The 12,288-nt window shown below is 31.6% G+C and overlaps 1 protein-coding gene across 14 annotated transcripts in view; it reads right to left on the bottom strand.

Annotated features, from left to right (window-relative positions):
* Positions 1-1,335: 1,335 nt before the first annotated feature.
* Positions 1,336-12,288, bottom strand: part of LOC105233607 (protein retinal degeneration B) — a 44,516-nt gene continuing 33,563 nt past the window's right edge. For 6 of the 14 annotated variants that reach the window (XM_049455479.1, XM_049455481.1, XM_049455485.1 and 3 more), the window contains 6 exons: positions 12,141-12,278; positions 11,819-11,967; positions 10,813-11,631; positions 10,578-10,750; positions 5,002-5,855; positions 1,336-1,490 (listed from right to left, as the gene is read on the bottom strand). In XM_049455479.1, the coding sequence (XP_049311436.1) occupies positions 5,783-5,855; positions 10,578-10,750; positions 10,813-11,631; positions 11,819-11,967; positions 12,141-12,278 (1,352 nt within the window). In that variant the 3' untranslated portion in view covers positions 1,336-1,490; positions 5,002-5,782. Of the gene's footprint in view, positions 1,491-5,001; positions 5,856-7,420; positions 7,591-7,955; positions 8,362-10,577; positions 10,751-10,812; positions 11,632-11,818; positions 11,968-12,140; positions 12,279-12,288 lie in introns of those variants that run through there. The other 8 variants (XM_049455491.1, XM_049455488.1, XM_049455489.1 and 5 more) reach the window with 6 other exon arrangements.

The following is a 12,288-nucleotide window of genomic DNA, read 5'->3' on the forward strand; positions in this document are numbered from 1 at the left end:
ACAAACTGTCTCCGCACATATTATATAGTATACCTACTTGCTCTCTCATTAAAAACCTTTTATAAGCTCACATAAAGTTTATTAAACTCAAAAGCTGTTAATATGCATATGTATTTGTGGTTGAGTTGAGTGAAATATTTCTGCTCATTTCAATTTGGCATAGTCTACTTTTAGGCAGCTTAAAAATTCACCTGAGAACTTATATCGTAACGATTCAAGAGCGATGCGCATGAAAATAACAAAAGACGCGAGAAAATTTTCGAAATTTTCGCTTTCAAAATGAGTGAAGTTGATTTCTTTAGTATGTCTGACTAACACTTACCGCTAAAAATCTACGTACAACAAATTTGTCACCATATTTCCAATATTTTTTACTTGTTGAAACACACACATAAATGCAAAATGCTTTTCGAACGCTATCACGATGAAAGAGAGATCTAATAGTAACATGCTTTTAAGTCATAAAGAATTTTTTCGCTAAATTTTAATTGAATTATGTATGTTTGTATTGGTTTTTGAAAAAAATATTTTCTTTGTTTTTGTGAGTTTTAAATGTGTACTTTGCTTTAAAGAGCGGCAATTTCACAAATCTAGCAAAACAGCCTGTTTTATTTTTAATTTGCTTTTTATATATTTTTTTCTTTACTTTTTGATTAAATACATATGAGCTGTTAGTTTTCGATAAATGGAAGTTTTCAAAGACATTTCAAGCATTTCTTTGCAGTTTTTTTTGTAATGAAAATATTTAGTTTACATATTTCATTTCATTTTTTAGTTTGCAACAAAGTATATATGTATGTAAGTATGTGTGTATAATAAAATAGCGCTTAGATTGTTTATGCTTTTTTATTTTTTTAGATATTTTTTAGCGTAATTTGTTTCACAGTTTAGTTTTCGCATATAAATTTATATGTTTTTGTATTTGTTCTTAGTTTTTGTTTTATTTTTTCTTTAGAAATATCCAATTAAATTTAGATTTAAGTATGTACTTAGTTAATTTGAGTGACTTTATTTATATATATAGTCTAATAAATACAATTTGAACTTTGTTCTTTGTCATATGTTTATGTGTATGTATGTATACTGCATGAAGGTATGTGAGTATGCACGAGTATGTATGTGTTTTCTTACTAATACTACATTTCAGTTACATATATGTATGAGTTTATGTAAATATGTTCTCTTTTATGCATATTTGTTTTTTTTCTTCTTATTTTTCATTAAAATTAATAACTTTAATTTCTCAAAAATACTTTCTGAAGCATTAAACATACTTATTTAGTTGCTATATTTGTTCTTCTTTTTGTTCTTTATGCTTGAATAATTTGTTCAAAATTTTGTTTATTTTTTTTTTTTTTGTTTAAATCCATTTAACATACATACATTTATTATTTAGGTAGATTGAAACACCATCATACAACAGGAGGAAACAGTCTTTCTAGCCAGGTACCTATAAGATGCAAATACAAAGTAGTCTTTCAATGCATTTTCTGAAATAAAACAATTCAGTTATAATATTGTGTTTGTGGAATAAGATCGCTTAAAATAAATTTTATAGTGTAATGGATATAATTTTTTTTAAAAAACTGGAATATTTTTTCATGAAAATAATGTACTTCAACGACGTTTTGGGATCACTGGTAGCCTTTTCGATGTTCTTAGTTCTCATATAGAAAACACTATCTTAACACTTGCTTTTCATGATATTTCAAAATGGTTGCACACTGCATAAATAACCAATAAGGATAACCAATGGAGACCGAGTTTTTACTAACTCAAAATCAACTAAATATACGCTCGTACTCGCATTTAATTACATATAAGAGTGGGTAAAAAACCGAGTATATTTTTCTCGCTTGGTACTCTGAATGATAAGTTCCTAGACATCTCTACAAAAATCTCTCGAATTATGAGCTCTTAAATGTAGCCGGAAGGTTCTCGGTCTAACAGTTCTATATTTTTGTCTTATTATCCGATAGAAAAATACATATCTCTTCTTTAACTACTTGAAAAAGTATCTCGTTTCCTAATTTTGATAGCAATTGAATGCCGAAAAATGGACGTTCGTAATTTTTGGATTAAGTTAAGCGTTTACGAGATATCCATCGTCAAAAATCAACGAAAAAAATATATATATTTGTAAGAAAAAAAAAAAATAATAAAGCTAAAATTTCTAAAGAGGTCATTAAAACTTCGATTTTTTGGAAATTTCGAATTCTTTTTGTTTTACTCTCAATTGTATGAGTAATATTTCAAATAGTGCCAGGATTTCTCTTTAAAAATATCTTGTGATAAATAGGTACCCCGAAATTGTAATTGAGATTCACAAAATAAAATTTAAGATAAAGTGTATTTGCTAAGTTGGTGGGACTGCCCTTAATTATTATACCAAATATGAGCGCAATCTATCAAACAAGGATAAAAATATCGAAACAAGAATTTGTCCCAAATTTTGTATTTGTAATCAAATTTCGTGGAATCATTGCGAATGTTGGAAAAGGCTTGCGGTAATACAGTTTTATCAAAAATGCAACCCCACGAGTGGTACAAATTCTTCAAACATGGTCGAGAGATCGTTGAAGGCATGCATAATTCTGGATTACCTTCGACCTCTTCAACTGTTGACAATAATAAAAAAAAAGCTGAAGGATATGGTCCTTGAAAATTGTCAGGCCACTATTTTGGAGATGGCAAGAGAGTTTGACATCTCTCATAAATCCGTTCGAATGATTTTTATGGATATTTTGGATATGAAACACGTTTCTTTCAACTCGTCCCAATAAAGCTGAATTTTTTTCAAAAGAAACGGGTCTCTTTGGACATGACTGATCGTACGAATTCCGATCCCAGATTCATAGAGAGCATTATAACCACCGACGAGACATGAGATTATGAGTTTGACATACAAACAAGTCAACAATCATTGGATTTGAGGGGAAAAAACGAGCCGCTCAAAAATCAAGGAAATGCTCATTGTTTTTTTTCAATGTTCGTGGATTAGCGCATCATGAATTTCTTCGGAAACGAAAGACGCTCAATAAGATACTATTAAGTACTATTTGATCGTGTTGAGGCGTTTGCGTGAGAACATCCGTCGAAAACGGCAGGTATTGTGGAAGAACAAATCATAGACTTTACAAGATGATAATGCACCATCGAATCGAGTTTCAGTCAAGCGAAGAGATGAAACAAAATTCGCAGAAAAATGGAAACTGGAAGAATCGTTGGCAAAAGTGTATTACATCTGGTGGGGATTACTTTGAAGGCGTCAAAATAAATTTTGATGAATAATTTAACATTTTGTGTTTTATTTATTATTTCCGGGTACTTTTTTGTCACATTGTAATAAACTTTTTCATCGGGATTGGAATACAAAAGCTTCGATAACTTTTCCATAATCCATAATGTTCCTTATCTACATTCTTTTCAGCAAAAATATATATTTTTTAAGTTTTCTACAGTGATTATTCCTTTAAAGATGATAAAAAATGATCTCAAACGGATATAATAATAAATAATAATTTTTGCCATAGCCAACTGACCTCGCTTACTTATCTTTTAGAGTTCATATTGAAATAAGTAAAATGTTGAAGAACGAAGTTATACAAGTATGTCGAATTTTGAATATATTTCGTTTGTTATCACGAATAAGGGATTATATTATTATAAAAAGAAAAAAGGATGTCTTAAAAATTATTAAATATAAAAAATCCGATTAATTTCGTATCCCATGCTCCACATTTTAAGTTATAATCATATAATTGCATACTACAAAATTATTGAATATTCAAAAATATTACAAAAAAAAAAAATTTTTCAAAATTATTCATAATATTTTTTTTTCTTTTTCAGATTATTCTAAAGGTAAGTGCAGATACTGCAGACACTGTATTTATTCAAAATGTTCTTTAAACCTTTACCTGAATAGACTCGAGAAATACGGTCCTATAATGCTAATCATTTATATTATAATTTTGTTTTTCATATTCAACCATTTAAACAAGGCATACGTCCTGGCTGTTGACGTATACATATGTAGTAGATCGTAGGAACCTTGTATATTGCTATAAGTTCCCTATATTTTCTCTTTTTAGCCAAATCTCTCAGAATATTTATTTATTTCTCGAATGTCTGGTTAAGTTCTTGCAATTTGAATGCTTATCTTAAGTTAAATCGAATAGTCTCGAATATATCTATGAGCCGTGTATATAAACTGGCTGACTACGTACGCTTTGAACTCCAAAATCCTGGAATTGACATAAATGTTTTGAAAAATGGAATACAATTTAGGAAATTTTGAAAATTTTAAGTCGCGATTAAACCAAGCAAGGCTGCTAAGAAGATTTTTCTGTCTAAATTATCACATATCCATAAAAAAATACTATTATAGATGAATACAGGTAATGATGCCGGCTTCCCAGACAAAAATTCGATATTGTAAAAAATTGTACGCCTCTGATCATTATAAAATACATCGAAACAAATTGCATCAAAACTTCAAACATAAAACAAATATTTTCGAAATGGCTAGAAGGAATTATAACTGTTTCAAAAATGTTTTTCTCATCACCTATACAAACAGCCGATCCGATACGACCAAATTAAAAAATCTTTTAAATAAGATCGTATCTCCAAAACTTATATCCGAATCAATTTAAAAATTTTGGAGAAAAATCTCAAACTTATGTATATTCAAACTCACAAGTAGATATAAACACTTAAAACACTTCCAGATCAGGTGTTTCCATGTCTTTAAAATCTCCTGATATTGACAGAAAATAGGTTCCCCAAAGTTTTTATCGTATAAATATTGGTTATATTATCATTCATGATGTTATGATGACTATCTAAGCTAACTCTTCTAATAATCGTCTTCATCGACTTTTCTCACTTTACTTACGTTTTGAAAATAAGATAGCGATCCGAGTTTTAAATTATAAAGTACATATAAAAAGTATTTTTTTTTTTGTAAAATAATAATTTAAAATATAGTCTACTTACCTCGTGACACATTAGGCGTGATTTCCTAAATATTTTCTAAACATTTCTTTGCATTATTTGCATTCGTTACGCTTTTAGTTCTAGTAGCAATGCTCTACTAAGTAATCGCAAATGAGTGGGTGGGTTAGTGTACAGTGCGGTACTCCCTTACGCTTCATCACAATTTAACTCTAAGCTTCTGCACACTAAGTGAAGCCTTTCTTTTCATAATATATACTATATTTTTGGTATATATATAATATATTATATATATGTATGCTGTAGTTGTATAGGTATGAATAGTAGATAGTTAAACTTTATTCTATTTTTGCTGATGATTCTTTCACATCCTTTCGCTCTCCATAAATATATATATATGCATGTATAGTGGTGAGTACTAAATGAGCACTAAACTGGAGCGCTGACTAAGCCTAAGCTCTATGCTCTTCGCGTTTGTGGAGGGGAGGAAATACTCGTACTAGTTTCATTATGTCTAAGCTAAATGCCGCTAAAGCGTTTCTGGTTAGACGTATGACATGCGTGCGGGCGGAAATATAGAGGCGTCCTTATTGGAAAGCACGAGCGCGCGAATTTTCTAACATTTCATTTCTTCTCTTATTGTTATTGTTTTCTTTTGCTTTCACTTGGCAGCCAGGAATGTTGGACGTTATTCTATGCAATTTCGATTATTTTAGTATACAATTTCGCCTTGTACTGCTAGTTGCGTTCGCACATGCGCAATATTGGAAGTCTTTTGAAGCTCGCTTTATTCTTTTTCGTTTTTCTGGTTTCATGCTTTCTTTTAGTGTAGATTCAAATAGGTTTTCCGCTTAAGGTAGCCACTGCGTATGGGTGACGATAGTCCGGTTTCGTTGCTATTGTTGTTGTAATTTGTTATTATTGTTGTTATAGTCGGTAAAAACACAGTGTTGCATTGATTTTGATGATTTATGCAGGCGATGGGGTAGTTACATATTGGTTATGCATATGCAGAGTGATGAATAGGTAGATAGCACGAAAGATAAATTAAAAAAAAAACAAGAATCCATTGAATATAAAAGCTTAAATGGCAGTAAGTGGTGGATTATAGAGCTATAGATGAAATACACATAAGTCTAGATCTTGCCAATTAAACATAAAGTAGTAAAGTTTCGGTTAAGTTAAAAATATGTTTTTTTTTGCACAACAACAATTTTGCTAATTTGAAACTGCTAATTTGTGAATGATTTTCATCATAATTACATTTTGTTTATGTTTAAATTTTTAGTTTTTTTTGTAAAATTAATTTTGTATTTTAGTTAATATTTCGTTTTTTAAATTTATTTATTTTAAATTATATTGGGATTTATATTTTATTTATAGATTTATGAATTTTTTTTTTATATTTTTGTGTTTAATTATTACTTTATTTACTTTTTTAATTTCTGTTAATTAATTTAATTTTTAAAATTAATTGCTTAAGTTTTTATTTTATTCTAAAGTACGAATTTAATACTTTCAAACGAAATGCTTTAATTTTTTTAAATAATTATTATTTTTTTTAATTCTCAAAAATTAAACTATTTTTTATGTAAATTTTTTTTGAAATATGTTTCTTATATTAAATTTTTTTAATAATTTTTATTAAGTATTTTAATTACGTTAATTTTATTTTATATGGTTATAAATTGAATTAATCGATTTTTGATTTATTTCTTGAGTTCGTGCTTTCAAACTAAAAACTTTAATTTTTTAAATAATTATTATTTTTTTTAATGTTTGTTAATTAGTTTAAATTTTGTAGGAATATTTTTTTTTAATTTCTGAATTTAATTTTTAACTAAAATTTTATTTTTAATTAATTATTAATTGTATTTAATTTTTGTTAATTAGCTTAATTTTTTTATATAATTTTTATTAATTTTGTTTTATATTTCTTGAATGTATAGCTTTCGAACTGAAACGTCTAAATTAAAAAAAATATATATTAAATATTTTTAATTGGTTTAATTATCTTTTATATGATTTTTAATTTAATTATTAAAAGTTTGTTTTATGTATTGAATTCGTGCTTTCAAACTAAAAACTTTAATTTTTCATATTAATTTTTGTTAATTAACCTATTTTTTTATGTATACTTTTTTACTTTAATTTATTTTATATATTTCTTGAATACTTGCTTTCGAACTAAAAGCTCCAAATTAAAAAAAAAAAAGTATTAAATATTTTTAATTAGTTTAATTTTCTTTTATATGATTTTTCATTCAATTATTATATTATTTTTATTTTTTGAATACATGCTTTCAAACTAATTTTTTTTAATTATTAATTTCTTTTTAATTATTATTATTTTTTAATTTTTGTTAATTAGTTGGAAATTTTTTTAATTTTGTTTAGTGTTTCTTTTAACCTGCTATCGAACTAAAAACTTTTTTTCAAGCGCAAAAAAGCCAACATTTACCATTTTATTGTGTTTTGATTAATTTGCTTGTTGCTTTGTTTGGTTTTTTTGTTAATTTGTTTTGTTAGTACTTTGGAAATTCCATTTCGCAAACTATTGTTTGTTGGTGAATGCGTGATTGAGGTGTGTCATACGCAGTTTACATTAAAGCATCCGCTTGCTCATGCAGCCTAAATACACAAGAAACAGCACACGCATAGTTTGAGGTTAGGATGGACATGGTGTGGTTTAAGAGGTGATTGTGGGTGAAAGGCAAATAAAAGCGAAGTGAGAAATTGTGTAATTTCAATAAAAAATAAAATTTCATCGTACAAAATTGTAAATTAAATGAATTCCATAATTGTTTTGGTGATAATAATGTTGTTGGTGGTTATTTGTATTCGATTTTTTATCAATTTTTGTTTTTTGATGGAGTTTTGGTGGTAAAAGCGTTTGCAGTGTCCATTTCAAACACATTTGGTATCAGGCAAACGAAAGTCAATGATCAGAAATGAAATCCAAAGAGAAACAATATAAAAAAGAAACATTTCATAAATTCAAATTCGATAATAGTTTTCATTTGCATGGGTTAATTATTAGTAAATACATCATATATATATATACATGTAATTAATTACTACATATATAACAGTAAATCTAGATATGTGTTGGTGTATTATTGATACTAAAGGTTTATATTATTCCATACAATAACTGTGTATTTTTATTAATGAATATTTTTAGTTATAATATTTTTTAAAATAAAGCAAATAAATTCATCAAACTCGCTCGGTTAGTAATTTGTAATATGCGTGTGTATATATAATACAGTTACATCGATATTATCAGCATAGCGCGCAAATTCAGACATCAATGCACTTATATATATGTATGTATGCAGGTTAGTAGCTTAAACGCTTATGTTTTAGTTTCATTCGTCTGCGATTTGCTCATAAGGGATGCTGTTCAACCGAATGTAATCGTTAAAAATAAAAAGAGAAATGAAATTAATTTGTGTTAATTTGTAATTTTGCTCTTTCAAAAAACAACCAAACAAAATCAGTTAAAAACTGAAGTATTAATTAAGTTTGTTTTCAATAATAAAAGACCAAATAAATGAAAAAGTTCAAACGAAAACACAACGCAATGCAACCAACATACAAATTATGCATTTTACATACTTACTCGCATACAAATTTACTAATGCACATCTACATACATACACATATTTTAATGCATACACCTGTGCGCGTATTAACGGTACAACTAGTGATGTGATTTGTGTACGATTCGGCATGGTCACAACGAAATTTAAGCTCTAATGCGTGGAATACAAGTCAAATTAGCGCCACGGTGCGTATGAGTAACATTTAAATTGCCGACTGACTGTAGATACCAGTTACAATTATAAAATAAATTTAATGAATATGTGTTGGAAATGTAATGCTTTGGGCGTCAAGAATAAAAAAAAAAACCGGAATTGTCGAAAATGTCGCAGAAATGTTTTTTTGGGGGGGAAGGTCTTCATTATCACAAATTCAAGTAATTGAGTGCCACAAAACGCTCTGTGAATATCGTTAAGTCATCGAAAACTTGTCTCATTTGAGCCGTCTTGTGCTTGTGGTATTGCCGTCAAAGAAATAGCAGAAAATCTCAACATCTCTTACGTATTTGTTCAATACATTTTTGTTAATGTTTTTGTTATGAAGATTGTCAATGCTCATACCAAACGACCAGAATCTTTCGCAGAAAATTACGTGAAGTAAAAGTTAGGTTAGGTTAGGTTAGTCTGGTAGGCCAATAAGCCACGCATATACAAGCTTATTCCTTTGCCAGTCCAAGAGGGGTAGTCATTGTTTAGAGTGCTTCCGCTTGTCGCGAATTTTAGCAGACTCTGCGGTCTCACTGTCGATATCTCCTGCAGTATATCATACTGTGGGGACCCCAGATGCTTACAGCGTAGTCTTGCCAATACAGTACAAGTGCACAAGAGATGCTCTATTGTTTCTCTGGTGCTCTGCTCTAAGCATTTCCCACAGTCTTCTCGATCTAGACGTGAAGTAAAGGTTGCAAATGAAGTACTTGACAACGAAGCTGAGGACCCTACATGGATCAAACTCATCATTATTCTTGACGAGACGAAGGTTTTGAATATGACGTCATAAATATCGAACACTGTAGCGAATGGCGCTCCAAAAATGAGCCGAAACCGAAAAACCCGAAATTCGCTGAAGGCACGGAAGGCCATCCCACCCTTAAGTGCCACGCTTTTATTAGCGCAGTAGCCTATTTTAAAGTCGATAACGAAGATAACAATACATGAAATTAAATGTTTTTATCAGTCCATGGTAGAATAGGTTAGGTTATGTTAGACGGCTGATCTAAAGAGATCGCTCGTGGACTGCCACATGTAGTCCTTTGTGAAGCCATAGAAAAGTAGAATTAAACTGTGTGAAAATTTCAGAGTTTTCAGAAACGTGTTCTTTTAAAAACCCAGATTCTCTGAGTCTGAAAGCAACTTTCGCAGCCATATTCCTTTCCAAAATATCTATTGGAACCATGCGCAAGATGGCGTTAAGTGCCGCTCTCGAGTGTGAAAGTGAAAGTTTTTCTAGAGCCCTCTACCAGATAAAGACTCCATAGAACATAACGAGCTTGACTATGGTGTCGTAAAGCCAAAGGACCACTTTCGGTGAGAGACCTTTTGCCAATGGCTGCTCTAGAGCAGTATAAGGCAATCAATGCCGCTTTTCATCTCTCATCGATATTCGGCTTCCGTGAAAGCTTCTTATCCAGGATGACCCCTAGATATTTCACTGTATTCGTTTACAGTTGACAGATTCCAGCGAAAGAAAACGTTAGGCAACATAGCGACGAGTAACCTTAGTATTGGGAAAGCTTCAAATACCTTAAATATATAATCTTTAGATCTGCAATAAAACATACATCAATTTTATTTTAATAACCGGAACTTCATCTTTTAAAAATCAAAAACAAGTTCGTTGTGACCACGCGAATGTCCACCATTAATGAAAGCTGAACTGATCCACAATAATTAATCTACCGATATCTTTATGAATATACATACATATATACAACTATTTTGTGTCACAATACGAGTATTCACTATGACAATACGACACATAACACAAACCGATACACATTCACATAAACATACCTTCTACGCCGTGGATTCGAGGCCTGTCCGGGCAAATTGAAGCAACCGCGTGGAATCACCATGCGTGCATTACCTTTGGCGGGACGCGAGCCGCCCACCACTTGCAGACCGGCTAAATGAGCGGCATAACCATCGCTCAAAACCGTGGCGTTCGATTGCAATTTTTTGCTAACCTGCAAATACCCAAACACAATAAAATGATATTCCGCACAAAATGCTCGCCATTTACACATACTTTGCCCACAATGAAAATCTGCTCGGAACGCAAGCCCACATTCGCATACACAGTTATGTCTTTGCTACTACCATAGGCAGCCACAATTGAGATTCCATGATTTTGCACTAAATTATTCAAGTAAGTTGTCTTGTGACCCAGCGGATCGGTTAGTAAACCGTCGGCGAAAGAGATCAGACCATGAGGGAAATTATGCTGGCTCAACCAGGATACGACACGTTGTTGTTGCATGTCTGGGCGGCCCGTAATGTAGATCAGCAAATAGCCCAACTCTTGCCAATGGCGACAGACATCAACTGCGCCAGCGCGTACCTTCGGATCACGCCCCGTCACCGACATGGACGCCGTAAAGGAACCATCAATACTAAAGACCACACATTCGGTCATTGGTGGCACTATGGCGACATAACAATCAACCGATGTGTGATCGCCACGTACGATCATTTTCACCGGATATATACCATAGCCAAGCGATACTTGTTCGGGTATGGTATATGAGATGCGACCATTCTTATCGGTCAACTCGGTGGCAAGGAATGTCCATTCGCCGGCTGGTGGATCTTTCATTAAATGAATATCGACTTTTTCGCCATGCAGCGTGATCATATCCAGCGGTCCATACATGAAACGTGCATTGAGACGTTGTTCGCGACCCTCCAATACAATAACATCGTTGGCACGATGATTGGCCGCTACATTTTTCAGCTTTACCGAAGTACGTTTCTTCATCCATTTCTCTCGTGGCTGACTGGGATGGAAGGTGACTGTGTCTTTGTCGTCTGCAGAGCCGACAAATGGAATGCCATCAAATTTGCCAATCTGTAAAGGATAATAGTGGATTAGGATGTGATGGATATCGTCATCATAGAGCGAGTAAATTTTACGATCAGTATCATTGGCTTGATTAGACGAGGTCAACGATCATTCCAACATATTTTTATAGTAAAAGGTAGAGGTCCACGAAGTTAGGTACTTGTATAATTGTGTACAAAAAATTCAAACTCACCTGACGCAAGACGAACGCTATGACATCTGCGCTCTCCCAATAACTCGCGTGAAATAGATGTGGCAAGGCATGAGCGGGGAAATTACTCAAACCCTCTGGGCAATACAAGGCGTAGTCTAAGCGTTTTGTGCCCCACCATTTCATTTGAACTGCAAATAAATTCGATAATTATGGCCAAATGCGAAGTATGAAACATTTTTCATGTTAAGATACCAAACAAGCCCTTCAGTAAGCAATAAATAAGGAACGCTACTAATATTACAAAATCAAGTTTTAATAGATGTTTTCGAGGTTTCCAAACTGGTTTGCACAAGCAACTTACGTGAGTGGATTGTACTTAGCGATACATTTTCAATGAGACCAGAAATAGTACTTTGCATTGAGGCATCCGACAGTCGTCTGTTGCCCAAAATATTGTTGGCTTCACTGAAATGTTGTGGATGGGATTGGATGACCTCCACTGATTGGGA

The sequence above is a fragment of the Bactrocera dorsalis genome, chromosome 4, assembly GCF_023373825.1.
Source record: "Bactrocera dorsalis isolate Fly_Bdor chromosome 4, ASM2337382v1, whole genome shotgun sequence".
Lineage (NCBI taxonomy): Eukaryota > Metazoa > Arthropoda > Insecta > Diptera > Tephritidae > Bactrocera > Bactrocera dorsalis.